Source organism: Pongo abelii, chromosome 8, assembly GCF_028885655.2.
Source record: "Pongo abelii isolate AG06213 chromosome 8, NHGRI_mPonAbe1-v2.0_pri, whole genome shotgun sequence".
In the NCBI taxonomy this organism is placed as follows: domain Eukaryota; kingdom Metazoa; phylum Chordata; class Mammalia; order Primates; family Hominidae; genus Pongo; species Pongo abelii.
Window position 1 is genome coordinate 1,034,233 of NC_071993.2, and position 22,215 is coordinate 1,056,447.

Here is a 22,215-nt window from a genome sequence, read left to right on the forward strand (position 1 = left end):
TGACTATGATTTCATTTAAGTAACAGCTAGTTTTTTAGACCTCATTTGCCCAGCAAGCTACTCCACTGCTGCTCTGCTCTCCTTTGCAGGAACACTCTTAGAAAACTTCCTTCATGCTCACTATATCCAATTCCTTTCTCTAATATTTCTCGTTCCTTTTCTCACATTTAAAACTATCAAGTAACTTAACCTAAATTGTTAAGTACAGTTGTTGAGCTGTTCAAATTTTCAACTCCTATCAACAAAATTCCAAAGAACAAGCTTCTAAGATAACCACTTCCTGATATTTGATAACATAGGTTAAAATTTCTGTAAATATCTTAAGAGATTATACTCAAATCCATATGTTGGAAAACGGTGATCAATAAAATTTTGGCAGTGAGGAAAATAAAAATAACTTTCCATAATAGGGTTATTTTTATCTATATAAATCAAGAAAGAATTAACACTTTAGCTATGATCAGAAAAGATGAGGCCCTTGGTATTAATGGGAAAATTTGGAAGAGATAATTAATTTGGGAGGGCTTCTAGAACAAGTACTCAGTGAGAAGTGTTCAATAATAAGTAAAATGACACATATGTGATTGATGTCTTAAGGCTGTTGACAGCAGCCCTCCTAAATGAATCTGCAATATGCTACTAAATCCATACCATTTGCCTCCTCTAATATATACATATTTTGAGACGGAGTCTTGCTCTGTCGCCAGGCTGGCGTGCAATGGCATGATCTCGGCTCACTGCAACATCCGCCTCCTGGGTCCAAGCAATTCTCCTACCTCAGCCTCTTGAGTAGCTGGGACTACAGGTGCACGCTGCCACCCCTGGTTAATTTTTTTTTTTGTATTTTAGTAGAGATGGGGTTTCACCATGCTGCCCAGGCTGGTCTCAAACTCCTGAGCTCAGGCAATCCGCCTGCCTTGGCCTCCCAAAATGTTAGGATTACAGGCGTGAGCCACTGCGCCTGGACCTCCTCAAGTATTTGGCCAAGCCACGCAGTCTTTAAGCTCCCATGTCTGTCCATGATTATAGGTTTATAATTTGGAACTTCGGTTATTTAATTAATTAAAAATATTCAGATATATCCTGCAAATAAATACAAAGTTTTTGTACTCAGCATCTTTAGTGCACTTTCCCACAATGAGTTGTATGTAAATGAAAAAAATAGATAAATGCAAGCATGTAAATCAGCTCCTATTATTAACCATTTACTTAGCTCAAGTTTATTTACACCTGAATGAAAATTTCCATTTGCATCAAAAATATATTCGTATACTCCTAAGGCAGTGTCCGGCGCAGTGGCTCACGCCTGTAATCCTAGCACTTTGGGAGGCTGAGGCGGGTGGATTACTTGGGCCCAGGCATCCAGCCTGGACAACATGGCAAGAGCCATCTCTACAAAAAATACAAAAACTTAGCCAGGCGTGGTGGTGTGCACCTGTAGTCCCAGCTACTCTGGAGGCTGAGATGGGAGAATCGCCTGAGCCTCGGAGGTCAAGGCTGTAGTGAGCTGGGATTGCGCCACTGTACTCCAGCCTGGATTACATATATTTGTATATTCCTAACGCACATAATGAACCTAGGTCACCAAAACTAAAAGATATTCTAGACCAAAATTTTGACTGTAATTTAATAACCTTGTACAAACCCTCTACAGCTGCACATTACCAAAGCTAGTATCACCGTGCCTAGTGGCTTACTGCCTCATTCAATTGAAAAGATCAAACTAATTCAGTCCTGCTCTCCAAAGAACACTTTTTCGGAATGGGCTCTCAGACTTTTTCTGAACGGGCTCTCAGATTCTGCTTTCCTAAGAAAGACTGTTGAGGTAGCTCTTTTTCTGAATGGGTTCTCAGATTCTGCTTTCCTAAGAAAGTGTGTTGAGCTATAGTTCTACAGCATTGTTCAGTGCAAAGATAGGGTTGGCTATAGGTTTTCAGAAGGTGACCTTTATCAGGTTGAAGAAGTTCCCTTCTCCTCTTTCTTTGTTGAGATTTTATCATGAATTGATGTTGAGTTTTGTCAAATGTTTTTTCTGCATTTCTACTGAAATGAGTCTTGTGGTCTTTTCCCCTTTATTTTAGCAATATGGTGTATCATAGTAATTGATTTTCAGATGTTAAACTAGCCTTGCTTTCTCGAAATAAATCCCACTTGGTCATGGAGTATATTCTTTTTATATGTTGCTGGTTTCTGTTAATATTTTAAGATTTTTGTGTCTGTATTTGTGTCTGATATAGTTTTCTTGTAATAACTATTATAAATAGTTATTGTGTGGCTTGGCCAAATATTGGAGGAGGTGAATTGTGTGGATTCAGTAGCAAATTGCAGATTCATTTAAGAGGGCTGCTGTCATCAGCCTTAAGATACCAATCACACTGGGCGCAGTGGCTCATGCCTGTAATCCCAGCACTTTGGGTGGCTGAGGTGGGTGGATCACAAGGTCAGGAGTTCAAGACCAGCCTGGCCAACATGGTGAAACCCCATCTCTACTAAAAATACAAACATTAGCCGGGCGTGGTGGCAGGCGCCTGTAATCCCAGCTACTCGGGAGGCTGAGGCAGAGAATCGCTTGAACTGAGGAGGCAGAGGTTGTAGTGAGCTGAGATCGTGCCATTACACTCCAGCCTGGGCAACAGAGCAAGACAACGACTCAAAAAAAAAAAAAAAAAAAAAGATATCCATCCCATATGTGTCATTTTACTTACTATTGAACACTTCTCAATAGAAATCTTTTTGCTATATTTGAGATATCCCACTTTCTTCTGCATATGCTATTGGGAGATAGGATAACCAAAAATATTATATATAAAATATAAAATAACAATATATAAAATAACTAATATAATAACTGTAATATAACTATATATAGCTATATATGTACATATAACTGCAATATAACCATAATATATAAAATAATTAATATAACATAGTTATAAAATAATATATATAAAACTAATACAATAACACCAATGTATAAAAAATGTAAAATAACTAAAATACATTGTTATAGTTTCTTGTAATAAGCAAAAGAAAGTGATCCTTTTTCCTCTAACTCTTGGATGTGTTTATGAAGGACTGGTAATATTTCTTATTGTTTTATTATTTTTAAGACAGAGTTTGGCTCTTGTTGTCCAGGCTGGAGTGCAATGGCGCGATCTGGGTTCACTGCAACCTCTGCCTCCCAGGTTCAAGTGATTCTCCTGCCTCAGCCTTCTGAATAGCTGGAATTACAGGCGTGTGCCACCACACCCAGCTAATTTTGTATTTTTAGTAGAAACAGGGTTTCACCGTGTTGGTCAGGCTGGTCTTGAACTCCTGACCTCAGGTGATCCTCCCGCTTCAACCTCCCAAAGTGTTGGGATTACAGGCGTGAGCCACCGTGCCCTGCCAATACTTCTTCTTTAAGTGTTTGGTAGAACTCACTGGTGAGGCCACTGGGCCTTGCCATTTCTTCATGGGAAGATTTTAATTACTATGCCTTAGCTGGGTAATACAAAGATGTACCTGCATTATTTTGGATTTTTGTCATTTGTGCATTCTCTCTGTTCTTCTTGATCATTCTAGTCAATTTTTTTTACCAACTTTGTTGCTCTTTTTTTTTTTTTTTTTTCCAGACAGTCTCACTCTGTTGCCCAGGATGAAGTGCAGTGGTGCGATCTTGGCTCACCACAACCTCTGCCTCCCGGGTTCAAGCAATTTTTGTGCCTCAGCCCCCTGCCCCTTCCTGTTCCTCCTTCCTCCTGCTGAGTAGCTGGGATTACAGGCACACACCACCATGCCCGGCTAATTTTTGTAGAGATGGGGTTTCACCATGTCACCCAGGCTGGTCTCAAACTCCTAGCCTCAAGTGATCTGTCAGTCTTGGCCTCCCAAAGTGCTGGGATCACTAGAAGCTTTTCAATTTTTTTATTCCAAAGCTATCTAATGCAGTTTTTGCTATATTTGAGATATCTCATTTTCTTCTGCATATGCTGTTGGGAGATAGGAAAGATTTTGGAAAATGTGTAAGAAAAAGGAAGATATTAAAAACATACTAAGATTGTATGTAGGGAAAGGTTACACCTCTAAATTTGATAATGTGCATTAAATCGACAAATCCTTGAAAAGCACAGCTCGATAAATCTAACAAAAGAAGAAAAAGAAAATGTGAAGAGTTGAATATATGTGAAAGAAATGTAAGTTCATTTTTCTTTTTTTTCTTTTTTTTTTGAGACGGTGTCTTGCTCTGTATCCCAGGCTGGAGTGCAGTGGGGCGATCTCCGCTCACTGCAAGCTCCGCCTCCTGGGTTCACGCCATTCTCCTGCCTCAGCCTCCCGTGTAGCTGGGATTACAGGTGCCTGACACCGCGCCTGGCTAAATTTTTGTATTTTTTAGTAGAGATGGGGTTTCACCGTGTTAGCCAGGATGGTCTCGATCTCCTGACCTTGTGATCTGCCCGCCTCGGCCTCCCAAAGTGCTGGGATTACAGGCATGAGCCACCGCGCCCGGCCGTAAGTTCATTATTAAAATGGGCCCCACATCCATGTGAATGGGGGTCAATCTCAGACTTAGCTTTAATTTTCGGCCATGAGAAGACTACTGCTCTTCCTCCAACACTCACTTCTCTATTTTCTCTATCATTTGATCCTCTCTCCTGTACAACTGGGTGGTATTTAACCACGTTTAGGCTCAGGTATAACCCAAGCTCTGAAACTGTAATAGAAAATTAAGTAAATGAAAGGCAAAAAATAAAAGACTTAAAAATAAGGTTTAAGATGTTATTCATCTAGGAGGCTGAATAACGATACATATAAATGTTTTTGTTGTATATGTGTATATATTTTTTATGAATAGAGTTGTTCCTATTATGTTGTATCTTGTAATAATTATTAATGACAAGGTTCATAAATAGCTAGATGTTAACACAACTGGCCAAACTCCAGTGACAAGAGCACTGTTACAATCAGTAAGTAGGACCAACCTGCTAAGACTTGAGCTCAGAGCTCATGGATGGCCCAGGTCAAGGCCCAGTGGTTGTGATGAGATGCCAGGAAACCTTACCCACTGGATGCCTGTGTTGTGCCATGACGCTGTAAGTAGTCTCTGTGGGTACACTGCCAGTAGACTTTTGGCATACGTGTGTGGGCTAGTATTTTCAGGCCAACAAACTATCCCTCTCTCATTATTTACTATTTTTGTGCAGCAATTTGGTTTTACTGTTGGTTCTTACTCCGGTCTTGCCCCAAGTTCAATACTTTGGTTCTTCTCTTCTTGACTTATTCCCTAAGCTTTCCCTGTCCTGATTCCCTGAGAACAATTCCCTTTCCTCTGAATTGGGATCCTATTTCTACCCCCTGCATACATACCCCTCTTAGTTCTTCTGGGTAAATTTCTATGCCCATTAACTCTAGACATACATTTGTAAATTACTGAGACCCTAAATTGAGAATTATGTTTGCCATTACTTTTAAAAGTGTAATCTGAATCTCAGCACTTTGGGAGGCTGAGGCGGCGGATCACGAGGTCAGGAGATTGAGACCATCCTGGCTAACAGGGTGAAACCCCGTCTCTACTAAAAATACAAAAAATTAGCCAGGCGCGGTGGCGGGTGCCTGTAGTCCCAGCTACTCGGGAGGCTGAGGCAGGAGAATGGAGTGAACCTGGGAGGCGGAGCTTGCAGTGAGCCGAGATCGCGCCACTGCACCCCAGCCTGGGCGACAGAGCGAGACTCCATCTCAAAAAAAAAAAAAAGGTGTAATCTGTTTTTTTGCCTCCCAAAATCACTTATATATAAACACATTAAAGTGGGTCACCGTGTCACATCTTGGGCTTCCTGGGACAAGAATCAACTGGCACATGCCTGGCCAAAGTGCTCAAATCAATCTGCAAACCGTGGTCACAGAGCCAGTCAGAGAGTCTTATGGCTTTCATTGTAGCTTCTCCGTGGAATATTTTCAAGGACATGTGTGTACTTTAGGATGTTCACATGTCATGATTAAGTTGTAAATTTCAAAAATTCTAAGAATGCCTCTTGTTGGCCAGAAGTATAAAAATTGCAAAGATTTTAAATAAAATCATCTTTCAATCATACTTAAATAGGTCTATGAAGTCTCCATCTCTTCCTCTGGAAAGTAACTTAAGGGCTGTGAAGAACATTGTGCATAATGAAACTGAGAAGGGCTGTTCTCCCTGGGAACAGAAAGGTCACTGTCTTTGCTCAACAAACAGCCTAAAGCCAGGAACGCAGGCCTCCCCAGGCCTCTTGGCCGCCTCTCAAGCTTCCTCAATAAAAAATTCACATGGAAGACATTTTATTCTATCTTCTCTTCCTTCTTTCTTCGCTTTAGCTAATAATTATTGAGTTCTGTTTATGTTCTGGAAACAGTTCTAGAATTTCTGTGATAAGAAACAGAGACCCCAGCAGTGAATCTGCTGGGGCCAATGGCTGTCGGGGCATCCTTCAAAACTGGGCCCATTTGGTTCTTTTAAAAAAAAATAATGTCCAGTTCCTCTAAAAATTCTGTCATGACTTTTATTTCCTCAATGTTGAGCTTTGTGTTTTAGGTTTGTGCCTGCTGATGTTCTCTGGGCCCTGAAGTCACTATTGCTGGCTCGTGTGCTGGCCACTTGGTCGTGCTGGCCTGTCTCCTACCGGGTGGACGCCCAGCGAGCTCTGCATGCTGTGTATGACAAAGACATGGGGGCTGTTTGGAGTCTGTGATGTGCTATTGTCCTCCAGATAATGGTTTTCTGCAAGAAACTAGAGAAGTAACTATCTCAGATTTCCCTAATAAAAACAGGTTTTGAGCCAGTTCCAGGCTGGCCCTAAATTCCTCTTCCTAGCACGTGAAGCCTGGGAAGCTCTCTGTGGGCCTTGCCCTTGGCAGCTGTCGCTCCTGGTCTCTGCTCCCCATTCCTGTCTGGCTACTGGAAGCACCTCTCCGTTGCCCAGCCTCTCTGTTGCTTTACTGGAACTGGGCAATGCCCCTTGGGAAAAGCAGCACAGGTTTTCTTCTCCTAGACTTTGCCCTGTGCTTCTTTTCAGAGCTATTTGGTCTCTGACATTCTCTCTCAGGTTTTTCCAGCGTTCTTGGGAGGTGGGCTGTGCCACTGTCTGGCCCACCTGGCCCACCATTATCTGAAGGGAAGCATGAACAGCCTTTGACGTGGGAGTGGCGACTACTGAGAGGGAACCGTCTGTACACAAGCGATGTAGCCTTATGAGACCCGTGAGTATACGCTTAAGTTTTTTGTTTTTTGTTTTTTTTTTGAGATGGAGTCTCGCTCTGTCCCCGAGGCTGGAGTGCAGTGGCGCAATCTCAGCTCACAGCAAGCTCCGCCTCCTGGATTCATGCCATTTTCCTGCCTCAGCCTCCCTAGCAGCTGAGACTACAAGCACCTGCCACCACGCCCTGCTAATTTTTGTATTTTTACTAGAGATGGAGTTTCCCCATGTTGGCCAGGCTGGTCTCAAAACTCCTGACCTCGTGATCTACCTGCCTCGGCCTCCCAAAGTGCTGGGATTACAGGCGTGAGCCACCGCGCCCGGCCAACGCTTAAGTTTTTATTAATAATTTACTCCAAGTCACTGAGCTCCGACTTCATGCTCGTGATTCAGATTTGAGTCCTGGGAAGATCATCTGAGATGACGTTTAAGCCAAGGGTTTAAATGAGTCAGATTCAGCCACGTGCAGACTAAGGCAGTGCAGGTTCCAGGCAGAAGGGAAAGCACGTGGACACGCTGAGATGCAGGCAAGGCCTCACAGCCGGAGCTGGCTTGTCACCTGGCGTGGGAACACCTTTCCTGTTCAGACTCTGTGTGCTCCTTTTAATCTGTGTCAGGGCATGTGATCGAGCAGCACGTGACCAACCCCACTGCAGCATCTGTCCCCCGTGGCGTGGGGGTGGGGACAGAGTTCTTTTCCTACAGCATAAGTGTGTCGTGTCAACCAACGCCGTGTCAGCTGCCAGTAGGGGCCCACGGGCATGGGGACCGGACGCACACTGTGGGAGCTGACCTTGCTGTCTTCTCTCAGGAGTGGAGCCCCAACCCACGCAGGGTGTGTCTTCATGGCTTTTCCTGGCCAGTCTGATACCAAGATGCAGTGGCCAGAAGCGCCTGCACTTCCGCTCCTGTCAAGGTGAGATGCCACTTGCTCTCCACTGGTTCTCTATCAGTGCTGAGCTCTATTCTCTAGAGCGCACGGATTCTATATTGTGTTAAGCTGTCACTTAAAAACGCACAAATTGTTTCCATCAATCCTAACATTCACCCATGTAATTAACACCCTATCAACACAGAGAACACTTCCAAAATCTCACAAGGCTCCCTGCGCCCCCTGGAAGTAGCCTCTATTCTTGCCTACATCTTAATTGGTTTAGCCTATTTTTGACATTTATTTCACTGGACTCACATGTGCCTTTTGTATCCGGCTTCTTCCACTCAAGATTGGGTCTGTGGATTTACTCACACTGCTGTGTATAGCAGGACTGCTCCCGCGGCATGGCAGCATCCGACTGTGTGAACACCAAGGCTGACGTAATCACTGCAGATATTCTGCAGGGGCGTCCCTGGGCTAGAGACTGGACATGTAGTAAAGAGCTCCGTGAGCGAGGCAAGCCCTGAACCCACACTGTATCACCTACTTATAGGGGCGTCCCTGGGCTAGAGACTGGACATGTAGCAAAGAGCTCCGTGAGCGAGGCAAGCCCTGAACCCACACTGTCACCTACTTATAGGGGCATCCCTGGGCTAGAGACTGGACATGCAGCAAAGAGCTCCGTGAGCGAGGCAAGCCCTGAACCCACACTATCACCTACTTATATAGGGCAGTGCATAAAAATCTAGGAAACACCTAGTTTCTCAAAGTAACAACGAATATGTCAGTGACTTCCCAGCTCAAGAATATGCTGCATTCGTTCTCTGCTAAGTTAGTAAAATGGCAACAAAGGAATGCAGAACCATGCACATTTGTCTCCTGCCAGGTCCAACTCGTTTGACTTTAGTAGATAGTGGCCAACAGCTCCATGGTAGCAGACATGCTCATAAGCAGTTACTTTATATTCCGTCAACACTTGGTGATGTAGGTCCTTTAATTTCGGGTTTCAATTTGCATCTACCCAGTGATTAATGAGGTTAAGCTCCTTTTCATGTTTAACACCCAAATTTTAATAGACTTTATTCTTTAGAGCAGTTCAGGTTCACAGCAAAATTGGGTGGAAGGTAGGGAGTTTCCATAGACCCCCAGCCCCTCCACACACACAGGCTCCCCCACTATCAACATCCCCATCGGAGTGGTCCATTTGTTACAGCCGATAGATGTACATCAACACATCGTTATCACCTGGAGTCGTTTACATGAGGCTTGCTCTTGGTGTTGGACAAATGCATAATGACCTATATCCACCAATTCAGTACCATGCAGAAGAGTTTCACTGCCCTAAAAATCCTGTGCCCTGCTCACTCATTCCTCCCTCCCCTCTCACCCCTGGTTTTTTACTGTTTCCAGTTTTCCCTTTACTGGAATGTTGCAGAATTGGACTCCTTCAGGATATAGTCTTTTCATGCTTCTTTCAGCAACATGCACCTAACTTTCCTCCCAGTCTTTGTGGCTTGATAGCTCATTTCTTTTTAGTGCCAAATAACAATCTACTGTCTGGATATATCAGTTTACTTATGCATTCACCTATATGCATATAAAATAGAGGAGAGAATGCGGTGTTGGAAATTTACGTTTGGGAGTCTAAACCATGTATGGCAAATAAGTATAAAGTATGTGTGAAAATTGTAAAGCAGAAAGCTGTCAGGATACCTGAATACACACAAATACACACTTCAGTTCATGCTATAAAATGTTATAAAATGTGTAAGTACATACTTAGGGCTGAAAAAGCACCCAGAGAGGAAGGGTGAAGAAGAGGTGTATCTGAAATAATAAAAAGAAAATCTGTCAAGAGGGGATCTAGAGTACCTAATCCCATGAGGAACTCCCAACCCTAGTGAGGGTCCAAGGGACAGATCCAAGTGAGAGGATGAAACCATGCACAAGCACCCCCTAGGGGGCAGGTGGAGAGCAGTTCCCACACGGACCCACTGCAGGTACAACCTGGGCTTGTCCCCAGGGAGCAGGTAGAGGGCGGTTCCCACAGGGACCCACTGCAGGTACGACCTGGACTTGTCCCCAGGGAGCAGGTGGAGGGCAGTCCCCACAGCCACCCACTGTGGGTACGACCTGGACTTGTCCCCAGGTGCCAGGGCCAAGTAAGAAGAAAATGTGCCTTCCTTCCTATTACACCATTTCTGTTTTGGTCTCTTTCTCTTCATAATATAGGTAGGGAAACAGAATCAGCAATTATTAGAAAGCCACCTCTACTTTGTCCTTAAAGGAGTTGGCAATGGTTTGACCAGAATCAAACAAGTATATATTTTGGAGATTAAGAGTTTAAAAAAGTTTAAGAAAAAAAAAAATTATAGGTATCATTTAGCTTTCAAGTTCAAAACCAACACATCTGCCTTTGGGGTCAGAAGCAGCTATATCTAGGAGAGGGATACTCCTCTTTATAAAAGATGAAGGAGTTCTAAGGAGTTTATCAGGTCAAAAGACATTCCTACTTAGATTTTCTGGATGGCATCCTAGTAATATTACAACAGTAGTATCTAACTCTTGCTAAGTACTTAACAAGCTGCTGGGTAAGTGTCTAAGGGTCCCATGTCCAATTCAGTAGCCATGGCAACTCACAGTTATCACATAACTAATTATATGTGGCTTTCAGCCTAAAACTTCCTAGAAAATATAACTAAAAAAATTAGAAACAATACTATAAATGCAACAGAAACTATACAGGCAATATCCTATTAGTGTATCAAAATTTTAACAAACTAAACACAGTATTAAATTGCAATTTTTTTTACTTTTCAATAAAATACTTGCTAAACAGTCTTGTCTGAAATTATAAATTGCCCAAAGTTAACCATAAATGAGTCATTCTATTGAATTTAACATTTAACTTTGCAAGAAATAAATTTTTATTTTTCTTTATTATCATACAGCATTTAAGCATAATAAAGCTGTCTTGAGATTTCAAATCTGAGACCTCTATGGCAAGTTTATAAAAAGTACATTGATCAAGGTACAATAATATACACATTCCATAATCTCATCTATTTCACATTAACACTGGCCTTTGTCGTTGTTATTTTTTTCTCCCTACAATATTTCCTGACTCTGTAGGACAGTGGTTCTCAGTTGGGGGTTGACTCTGTCCCCTAGGGGCATCTGGCAACATCTGGTATAATTGTGGGTGTCACAGAAGAGGGATGCAAACAGCATCCAGTGTGCAGTTCAGGGATGCTGCTCACCATCCTATAATGCACAGCATGGACCTCCAACACAAGGATTTTATCCAGCCCAAATGTCAACAGTATTAAGTTTAAGCAACTCTTATCGAGTGGGACTCAATTCCCATTTTATGAACACCTCTGTGCCCACTGTAATTCTGAAAACACAGACTTTGCTAACTGGTAAATACTATTTAAAAGAAGATTTAACCTGTCAATATCACTTATCAAAAGCAGTGGCTGACTGTAAGTATCACGTTTCCAGAATGAATAAACCACACAATCAACTCAGAATGATACAAATTAGGGTCCATGTCATTTAATTTCCCTTGAACCTGCTCTGCTAGTTTAATCTGCTAATATGAAAGTTAATTAAGACTGTTTTGAAGGAGTGAGGCTATAGTTTCCTTTGCACATTTTTCTGAACTACGATAAAAATTTAATGATACATAAAGCACCTGGCAAATAGCAAGTGCTCTGCAAGTGCTCCGGAAATGTTTATCACAGCTTACTAAAAACACAGGGCTTCACTCATTTGTTCAAATTTCCCATAAGCATGTATCTGCAAAGGTTAAATTAAGTTTTGTTTGCTCTCTCTCATTTTACAATAATCTCTCACAAATGTCGCTTAGAAACAGAACACATATCCAGGGTGTGTGATACAAAATTATAAGTTAGTTTTTTCCACACAAGTTTTAAAGTATCAGTGTATATAATACATTAATGATAGTACTAAATGACAGAATAAATTTAATGATAAATTAATGATAGAACTAAATTTAAAAGGAAAAAGTCATTCTAAGTTTGTTAAGCAGAGAAATTTTTCAGTAATCATTTACATACATATTCAGATTCTGTATATTTTCTCATGGTCAACAAACTGATTCAAATGATTTAAGTTATCCCACCATTTAAAGAGAAAAGTCTCTGCAATAATTTTAAACCATGGCGTTATCTTAATTTCACCACTGGCTGCTTTTTTCAGAAGTTCTTTTAGTTCTTCCTTTGACACATAACAATAGCTTTTAATCTCATTGGGATCTGGATTCAAAGTTACATTCTTCCTCACCAACAAAATGTAATCAATTTCATGTTCACCCCAGATACCATCAGACTGAGCTTTGTAGTGAATTCGTGTTAAATAATTAATTTCTTCTGGAGGAACCTAAGACATTAAAAAAAAAAAGTAATTAAAACATTGGCCACAGCAACAACAAAACCCTAAAATTAGCTCACTGCATTACAGCGACATCTTGAACAGGAGTATAGTTTTAGGATTAGAACTTTTAAAGCATTAATCTCCTATCAACGGTATATGGAAATCTTAATACTATATATGGAAGAATGATTACATTATTAGTTTTAAATGTTTGCATTTTTTCCTGTAGGACCAAACAGATAAGTTTTTTTTTTTTTTTTAATGTTAAAAAAAGGGGCAGTCACTCAAACTAGAAATGTGACATTCTTTTTTTCTTTTTTTTTTTTTGAGACGGAGTCTTGCTGTCACCCAAGCTGGAGTGCAGTGGTGTGATCTCAGCTCACTGCAACCTTCGCCTCCCGGGTTCAAGCGATTCTCCTGCCTCAGCCTCCTGAGTTGCTGGGATTACAGGCGTGCCGCCCCACCATGCCCAGCTAATTTTTGTATTTTTAGAAGACACGGGGTTTCATCATGTTGGTCAGGCTGGTCTCGAACTCCTGACCTCGTGATCCACCTGCCTCGGCCTCCCAAGGTGCTGGGATTACAGGCATGAGCCACCACGCCCGGCCCGACATTTTTCTTTTTCATATTTTAAAATTGCTTTTTGGAAAATATAGATAAGAAATACTTTATTTATCCAGGTCTTATTTAAGGGGGACAATTCTAAGAAAAAAAATTATTTCAATTAAACCAATTAGATTTATGGTTCATATTCCTAAGAACTTCTGTAAGAAAATCTTCACCTTTTTTTGTAGTGGGGGAGTTTCAGGTGAAAACTGGAAAACCTGCTAGTCAAATTCTACAAGAGTTGTAACACTTGAAAATATTCATCTTAGATTTGATCAATTATAGAAATATTCAAACTTAAATAGTGCTTAACAGATCAATCCATCCCGGTATCGAGCTAAGTTGTGACGAGTGATATTAAGAAATCAAAATTTAAATAATCTTTATTCAAGATGGTTTGTGGGGCTAACTCATAACTCAGGAGGTTACCAAGCAGAGAACTACATTTGAATTTAAAAATTTTATTAAAAACCTTTTTAAAGTATGTTTAGGTTTCAGCTTGTATGATTGTGTAGTAGAGCTGGTTACCTCTTCCAAGGGAATTCCTAGCTCAGCTTTCAGCCGCCTCTGTGCCGCTCGCCTCACTCCAAGGGCGTCATTTTCCTCAAGCTCACCTGGATTACTTAATGGATGACTACAACAAGTATTAGTAAAACAACCTGGAAAATGTTAATACAGAGACAGATCAACTTTTCTTCAAAGTAGGTCTGACAGATCAAGAAAAAGTTTTATAAGTAACTGAAAAATGAAACGATTTTTAAGGATTTTAAAATCAGTTATAATGGGCTATCAGTAATTATTTTAAGGATTTTAAAATTGGTTATAATGGGCTATCAGTAATTATTTTAAGGATTTTGAAATGAGTTATAATGGGCTATCAGTAATTATGTTGTGAAACAGACTACATTTGTAGGTAAGTTCCTTATTAATGCTTCTTCAACCAAAAAAGATCGAAGTATAGATAATACAGATTAAAGATAAATATGTAAATTATACACATTGCCCAATTGCTTGTTAGTTCTTATTTTTTCTTGCTGTTGTATTAGGTTGTACTCATTGTGTAAATTCACTTTATGCAGAATATAAAATTATGCCATTCACAGGATTTCCCTTTGTGACCTTGGCTCCCAGAATTCAGAATGATAAAAAGTCAAATTAACGTACAAACACAATATTGTACATTAAAAGTGTACTAACCTGGAAAGGTAATCTTAGCATCTGATCTTTGCTGTAGCAGAAGCTTATTTTCGGTGTTGAATAAGAAGACACTAAAAGCTCGATGCAATAATCCTGAAAGCAAAAGAAATAACAATTAATTTAGCCTTAAGTACCAGTTATTTGCCAAATTCTCTCCGTGCAGTTCAGAATAACATTAGTAACTTGCTGCTACTTTTGCTTTTCCCCATGGTTTATCCACATGCATAGTCTCTGCATGGCTGTGGTGAGGAAGAGCTCTGCACTGGGCAAGGAAGTTGGCCGTCGAGTGAAGGAAATGGTGATGCTGGTGGCCCCTTTCCTGCAGTCAAGTTCCCTATCAAGGACATTCAGTTCTCGGAAAGTGTTGAAGGCACACGCTTCCCTGCATGGTGCCCGCTTCTCTCCATTCTCTAGAAATATTAGAGGCTAGGCTGCTGCTGTATGTCAGGGCTAGTCCCTCTTTTATGAATCCAGAATAACTCTGAAGAAGCCCAGTAAAAGGCATGAAGTGAAGAGAAATCGCTGTAACAGGAAGACAGCAAAGCAGATGCTAATGACTACACTATTTAACGAACTGGAACCAACAAGAAAATACAGTATTACTGAAGACTGCACTTCCTTGAACAGAGTGCTCTTCTCAGCAAATCGGAAATGCCTACACAAATTGCTTTACAAGAAAGACTATTTTAAAACAGCACCTTTCTCAATGTTCTCATTCAGGTGACAATTCTTCTTGGTCTCAGCCCCAATTTTATTGTCATTTTCATCAATAAGGATACACATCTCTGCCAGGAGTTGAACCTGTTGCTTGTCGAGGTGGTCAGTGTTTATTTCAGGCATCATTACAAAATGTCTTATCTGTCCTAGAACACTAATATTAAAGGAAAAGAGAAAGAAAGGCCATCATATATTTTTCTGAATGTCATATAAACACAGGTTAATAATGATGCTGCTTCCCCATCTGCAGTTGTACCACTCTGCATCCCCACAGGGACCCCAAGAACGCTGCCAGCTGGCTGCTCAGCACTATCTCAGTCATCATTTCTCCTACAGGTTTCACAGCTGGCCTTTTATCACAGTCATGCTCCTAAACGCCAAGCTCAACGTTCCACTCTAAATTCTTGACTTCTGAGATCCTCTGCAGCACTTGATACTCAATCCTTTTTCCAGTGTACTTTTCTTCTCTGGTTTTTGGCCCCAAACTAACTTTTCATCCTGCTTTTCCACACCAGCTTCTGTAATCTCTAGAATGTGCTCCCATTGCTGTCCTGAATTGTCTTTCCCACTGCCTGTCTCTGCATAGTTGCTCAAGATTGCCACAGGCCAATCTTGGTTGAAATCCATTTTTTCAAGGCACAACTCATGTGCCAGACATCCAATAACCTTTCTACCAATGTCACAGTAAGACTTAATCCAGTTTTTCTCAACCCAAGCTCCTGATCAGAAAAATGATTTTCCCCCAGGACAGTACTTAGCTGATATCATTCTAGATAAACAGGAGAAGACTTAATTCGTTATATTCAATAGATGCTTTAAGGTAGTGCTTGGCAAATTTTTTCTGTGAAGGGCCAGGGAGTATGAACTCTGCCTGTGTAACATTAAAATAGTCACAGGCAATAGGTGAACTGGGCAATATGTAAACTGAGTGTGGGTGCATGCCAATATTTATGGACACTGAAATATTTATGGACACTGAATTACATTTAATTTTCATGGTCACAAAGTATTTTGATTCTTCTCCATCCGTTTAAATATGAGAAAAACACTCAGCTCACAGGACGTAACAACAGGCAGCAGGCCAGATTTGGCCTGTAGGCCATAGGTTGGCCCATCCCTACCTTAGTGCATCAAGCATTAATTTTCTGAACCCCCATTTATCCCTCCCATGTGATTAAAATGTAAAGCACTTATTAGGGTACTTTCAGTATTCTGACTCACACTTTTACACATCTATATCCAGCAGCGTCTAAGCTTTCTAACCTTTGTATCCTTCAGGGCACCTTTACATAGCCTGACTTTGAAGTTTTCTATTCCCTTTTTAATTCTCCTTTATTTCTGAATGAATTATAATTTTTTTTTGTTTTTTGATTTTTCTACACAATATATTTTGAAGATCCCATGTGCTCCACTTTCTATGTGACTCTATTTCAAATACATAGATTTTACTGAAATACTTTTTTGTTTCTGAGAGGGAGTCTCGTTTTGTTGCCCAGGCTGGAGTGCAATGGCGCAATCTCAGCTCACTACAACCCCCACCTCCTGGGTTCAAGTGATTCTCCTGCCTTGACCTCCCAAGTAGCTGGGACTACAGGCGTGCAACATCACGCCAGGCTAATTTTTGTATTTTTAGTAGAGTTGAGGTTTTGCCATGCTGGCCATGCAGATCTCGAACTCCTAACCTCAGGAGATCTGCCCGCTTTGGCCTCCCAAAGTGTTGAGATTACAGGAGTGAGCCACCACACCTGGACCACTGAAATACTTTCAACAGAGTTCAAGCATACTGCAGAATGTACACGAAGTGTTTAAACAGCTACTTAATACAAAGTTCTAGACCCACATAGGGTCTGAGTGTGTGTGTGTGTGTGTGAATGCGTGTGTCAGGAGTCAGTGATGATGGAGAGATTGATATCTAATACAAAAAATCTGAAATAAGGTTAATGATTAAAACAAATCAAGAGGGAAAATAATGTGAAAAGGAAGTCGACTTCAGAGTTAGCCTCAATTTTAGAAAGATTTCCTACTTCTATAGGCTAGTTTTATATACAGTCATCCTTTGGTATATATGGGAGTTGGTTCCAGGACCTCCCACAGCTACCAAAATTTGAGGATGCGGATGTTTCAGATATAAAATGGCATATTTGCAGACCACCTGTGTATATCCTACTGTATACATACATGTGTCACATGATGGTGTTTCCGTACACTACAGACTGCATATACTATAGTGGTTCCATAAAATTATAACAGAACTGACATATTCGTATTGCTAATGATGTTGTAACCATTGTAACATCGGAGCACAACACATCACGTTTTCTATGTTTAGATACACAAATACTTGCTGTTGTGTTACAACTGCCCACATTATTCAGCACAGTAACACACTGTCCAAATTTAGGCCTGAAGCAACAGGAAAAATAGCCTAGAAGCAACTGGCTACACCACACAGCCCAGCTGCTCCACTGTCTGTCTACACCACACAGCCCAGCTGCTCCACTGTCTGTCTACACCACACAGCCCAGCTGCTCCACTGTCTGTCTACACCACACAGCCCAGCTGCTCCACTGTCTGTCTACACCACACAGCCCAGCTGCTCCACTGTCTACACCACACAGCTCAGTTGCTCCACTGTCTACACCACACAGCTCAGCTCCTCCACTGTCACACCACACAGCCCAGCTGCTCCACTGTCTACACCACACAGCCCAGCTGCTCCACTGTCTACACCACACAGCCCAGCTGCTCCACTGTCTACACCACACAGCCCAGCTTCTCCACTGTCTACACCACACAGCCCAGCTTCTCCACTGTCTACACCACACAGCCCAGCTTCTCCACTGTCTACACCACACAGCCCAGCTGCTCCACTGTGTACACCACACAGCTCATCTGCTCCACTGTCTGTCTACACCACACAGCCCAGCTGCTCCACTGTCTAGGTCTGCGTCAGTGCACTCTGCTTCCACAATGATGAAACTACCTAATGATGAACTTCTCCAAAGTATCCTTGTTAAATGATGCGGGCGTAACGTTAAATTATCATCTGTAGATGATCTCTTATAATATCTAAAACATGTAAATCCTACATAAATAGTTGTGCTGTATTGTTTACAGAATAAGTCTGTATATGTTTAGTACAGAGGAAATTTTTTTCCAAATATTTTATAATGTGCAGTTTGTTAAATCCATGGATATGGACCCCAAGGATACAGTAGGCCAACTGTATATTAGGTGATCACTAAGATAGGTTTCGTTACTACATAATTACTAGACTTTTTGACACGACATTTTTTTCCGGGGGGATGGGGCTGGGTCTTGCTGTGTCTGTCGCCCAGGCTGGAGTGCAGTGGCGCGATCTCGGCTCACTGCAGCCTTCGCCTCCGCCTCCCAAAGTGCTGTGATTAAAGGCGTGCACCACCGCCCAGCTGTAATGACAATTGCTCTGTCAGGATTTTCAGAATTCAGATTTTAAAACTAAGCTGCATAATCACAAGATAAAATGAATATGTCTATTTATGCGCTTAAAGAATACCATGTAGTAGACGCGGGAACACATCCCCCAACCCAAGAAAAAGGTCTAGTTCCATCTATGCGGTGCTCCCCATCTCTTCTCCTGCTCCATTCCCAGGAGAAGCGCCTTGAATGTGTTGCTGTCACCCCCTTGCACGGACGCAGGTGTATGCACCCGTGTCACACGCGTGGACTCGGCACGGGGAGGCCGGTGTCGTCACGTTCGTGTTTCTGACGATGCTGTCTACGCTTGTTTCTGAATTCTCTAAGGGGAGACTCGCAACTCTTAGTCTCCTGCCACTCGGTTTCCAATTCCACGAGTTCCTAAACCTGAGGTGACTGTGCGCAGACGACGATCTTTTCCACTGACAAAGAATGGCAAAGTCTCTGACGCCCCGACCCACGCCTCCGCCTTCCACGTGGCGCGGGCGCCCACCACAGCCTGGGACGGCCCGGCCTCTCTCCAGTTCGGGAGACCAGCGCCGCCACCCCCAGCTGTCCAGGCCTCAGCGCCGAGACCTCACCGGTGGCTCAGACCTCCGGCCTCCTCCCCGCCCCGTCCCGCAGCTCCCCGATGCCGCCCTGCCCGTCTCTCGAACTCCGCCGCCCGTCCACAGTACCTGATCAGCCTCCGGCCACGGACACCGGCCGGTCCCGGAGCGCGTCCGCTTTGAGCACTGTCCGCGGCGCGCACCGCCCACTGGCCCCGCCCCCGGGCCGCGCAGCCAATCGCCTGCGCAAGCGCCAGTCCGCGCCACATCGCCCGGCCAATTGGCGCCCGTACGCGCCTGACGACACAATCTCGCCAAGCTTCGCCTGGTGGTGCCACCTCCCGGGCCTGTGGCAACCGCAGACGCGCGAAGCACCGGGAACCTGAGCCGTGAGCTCGGTTTCTGGCCGCCCTTAAGGGGGTCAACACGCCCCACCCCCAGTTCCGCAGAGGCAGCGTCCCGCGACTGGGCGGTGCCCGAGACCACAGCAGCCGCCAGCCAATCAGGCTTTCGATCCTGCCGTGCGAGCCCGAGGCGCTGCGAATGGTGCCTATCGTCAGACGTCTCGAGGCTCGCGTTTGGGCAGCGAAGCCCTCCCAGTCGGAAAGCGCCCGGGCGCCAAGCCGGGTAGCCGGAAGCTCGGCGTCCCATGGGCGCGGCCTCCGCGTGGCTGGACTAATGGAAACGGAGGAAAGGCGGGACGTACTGCTGACTGGCTGGCCGGGGGTCCCCCTCCCGAGTTCCGCCGCTGGGACTACAGCGTCTGGCTGCACGGGGAGGTCTTGTACGTCCAGAACGGTGGCTGTTCTGCGGTTTCTGCGACCGGGACGAAGGGGGAGCAGAGCCGCGGGAGGTCGGGGGTGTAGGGCGTTCCACGCTATGTTGGGAGTGTTCGCTTTCGGGGTACATGACAGGACGTTCTAAATGTTTTTTTTTTTTTTTGAGACAGTTTCGCTCTTGTTCCCCAGGCTAGAGTGCAATGGTGCAGTCTCCGCTCACAGCAACATCCGCCGCCCGGGTTATTTTGTATTTTTAGTAGAGACGGGTTTCCCCATGTTGGTCAGGCTGGTCTGGAACTCCTGACCTCAAGAAGTGATCTTCTCGGCTCAGCTTACCAAAGTGCTGGGATTCCGGGTGTGAGCCACCACGCCTAGCCCTCTGAACTTTTAAATAATCGTGAAATCTACGCGCAGCTGAAGCGAATTCAGCTGTTTCCTCTACCTTTTGTGTGGAATTTAAAATACTGAACTTGTGAGATGAACCTGGTGGGCACCAGTTCTCAAACTTCTTGGTTTCAGGACGCTTGCACACTATTAAAATGTACTGAGGATCCCCAAAAGCTTTTGCTCACTGTTGTTCACTACTGCTATTTACTAACGTAGAAATTAAACATATTAAAATATTCACTTAAAAAACACATGACACTAACATAAGTTACATTTTTATTAAAAATCTTTTACAGACAAAAAACAGACTTTGATTTTGTTTTATATGTTGGCAGATCTCTTTCATGTCTGGCTTCACACAGATAAGAAAATCTGGCTTCCCGCATGCGCAGCAAGTCCTCACTGCTGTCAGTGCGTTCTTGGGAATTAGGACTTTAAGTGAAACAATGTATAGCAAAACCAATTTTACCAGAGGCTAAAAAATAAGGATTAAGTTCCTAAAGCATACTTCTGGCCAAGGAAAAAAAAATCACTAAGCTTCTAAAGGCCAAAGTATTCTAATATTAAACATTGAAATAAATGTGAGCTATACATACATTTAAGAAAGATGAATAAAAAACAAGATAATTACTAAATTATTCCAGTTCTGAGTCATGTGTAGCTTAAGCCTGTTTCAGTAGCTCAGGGCACAAAGAGGGAACCAGCCCTGGACAGGACGCCATTCCATCACAGGGCCACTCACACACCCACACTCAGACTGGGACAGTGAAGACACACCAGTTCACCTCACGTGCACACCTTTGGGATGTGGCAAGAACTGCAGTACCCAGAGAAAACCTATGCAGGTGTGGCGAGAACACGTAAACACCACGAAGACTGCCCCTGGCTGGGAGTCTTTTTCTCATCAGTGTTACAAAGAAATGAATGAGCACCTGTTGTATGCAGTTTGAAACTTCAGAAGTATTTTTAATAGCCTTTTCAAATTATCTTGGTTATTCTTTTTCGATACTACTACCCCAAAACACGAGTGGTGGATTTTCCAATTACTATTTGGAATGTGAAACCACTTCAATGGACATTTTGTACTTGTTACGTTAAAACTCATTATTTTTGACTGTACCTCGAACGCCTATTTTCCTATGCGTGATGTTGAAATGTCATGCATTGGTCATTTGGAAAATACTCATTTACTGAATTAAACAGATCTTCCAAATGATAAAACATTTCATTATTCAATATCAATCACATTGTTAATATCACTAGTAATCTCATCAGAAAAGTTGTTAAGTATTGGGAAGCTAAAGTATTGTAGCACTGGCTTCCACATAAAGTCACCAAGTTCTTGATGGTTTTAAGTTTTTTTTTTATTTGAATTTTTGCATGAAAATTCAACCATTATTGGCAACAAGTACAGAGAATTATGTTCCTTGAAGTGGCACGAACATATTTATTTTCACGAAAATGTCTGCCAAATATCTAGGTTTGAATACCGCAGTTTATCTGTCAGTTCTTTCCAGTATAAGTGGTATTTCATGAAAAAAGCAGCTAGTTAGTTTAGCTTACAACTCAAATGTTCCCACAAGTTCTTTTCCTGGAGACAACAATCATAATTCAGTATGTAGCAGAAGTGCTTTATGTGTATTTCCCATTTTGTTATAGAGAATATTAGATGAGTACTGAATGGTCGAGATGATTAAAGTTAATATTTTTTACTGCTAACCATCAGCTGAGCCTTCAGTGAGTCATAATCTTTTTGCTGGTGGAGGGTTTTGCCTCAATGTTGATGGCTGTTGATCAAGGTGGTGCTTGAAAGTTGGGGTGGCTGTGGCAGTTTCTTAAAATAAGACAGTAAAGAAATTTGTCACATTGATTGACTCTTCATGAAAATTTTTTTTTTTGAGACAGAGTCTCACTCTTTCACCCAGGCTGAAGTGCAGCGGTGTGATCTTGGCTCACTGTAACCTCCACTTCCCGGGTTCAAGCAATTCTCCTACCTCAGCCTCATAAGTAGCTGGCACTATGGGCGCATGTCACCATGCCCGGCTAAT

General features: G+C 42.7%; 1 protein-coding gene, 1 non-coding gene and 1 pseudogene across 4 annotated transcripts; 1 reads left to right on the top strand and 2 right to left on the bottom strand.

The window, feature by feature from the left end:
* Positions 1–7,256: 7,256 nt before the first annotated feature.
* On the top strand, positions 7,257–15,181 carry LOC100937091 (uncharacterized protein IDI2-AS1-like; annotated as a pseudogene). Its single transcript, XR_008510741.1, has 2 exons — positions 7,257–8,121; positions 14,509–15,181. The product of XR_008510741.1 is annotated as an uncharacterized protein IDI2-AS1-like (transcript).
* Positions 10,983–19,205, bottom strand: IDI1 (isopentenyl-diphosphate delta isomerase 1). Of its 2 annotated transcripts, NM_001132596.1 has the most exon segments (5): positions 10,989–12,483; positions 13,612–13,742; positions 14,281–14,373; positions 14,979–15,151; positions 19,131–19,205. In NM_001132596.1, coding segments are annotated over 4 exon segments (687 nt in total). In that variant the 5' UTR covers positions 15,124–15,151; positions 19,131–19,205; the 3' UTR covers positions 10,989–12,165.
* On the bottom strand, positions 13,273–13,335 carry LOC112135315 (U7 small nuclear RNA). The gene has a single exon (XR_002916615.1). It is a non-coding gene; the product is annotated as a U7 small nuclear RNA (small nuclear RNA).
* Positions 19,206–22,215: the final 3,010 nt, after the last annotated feature.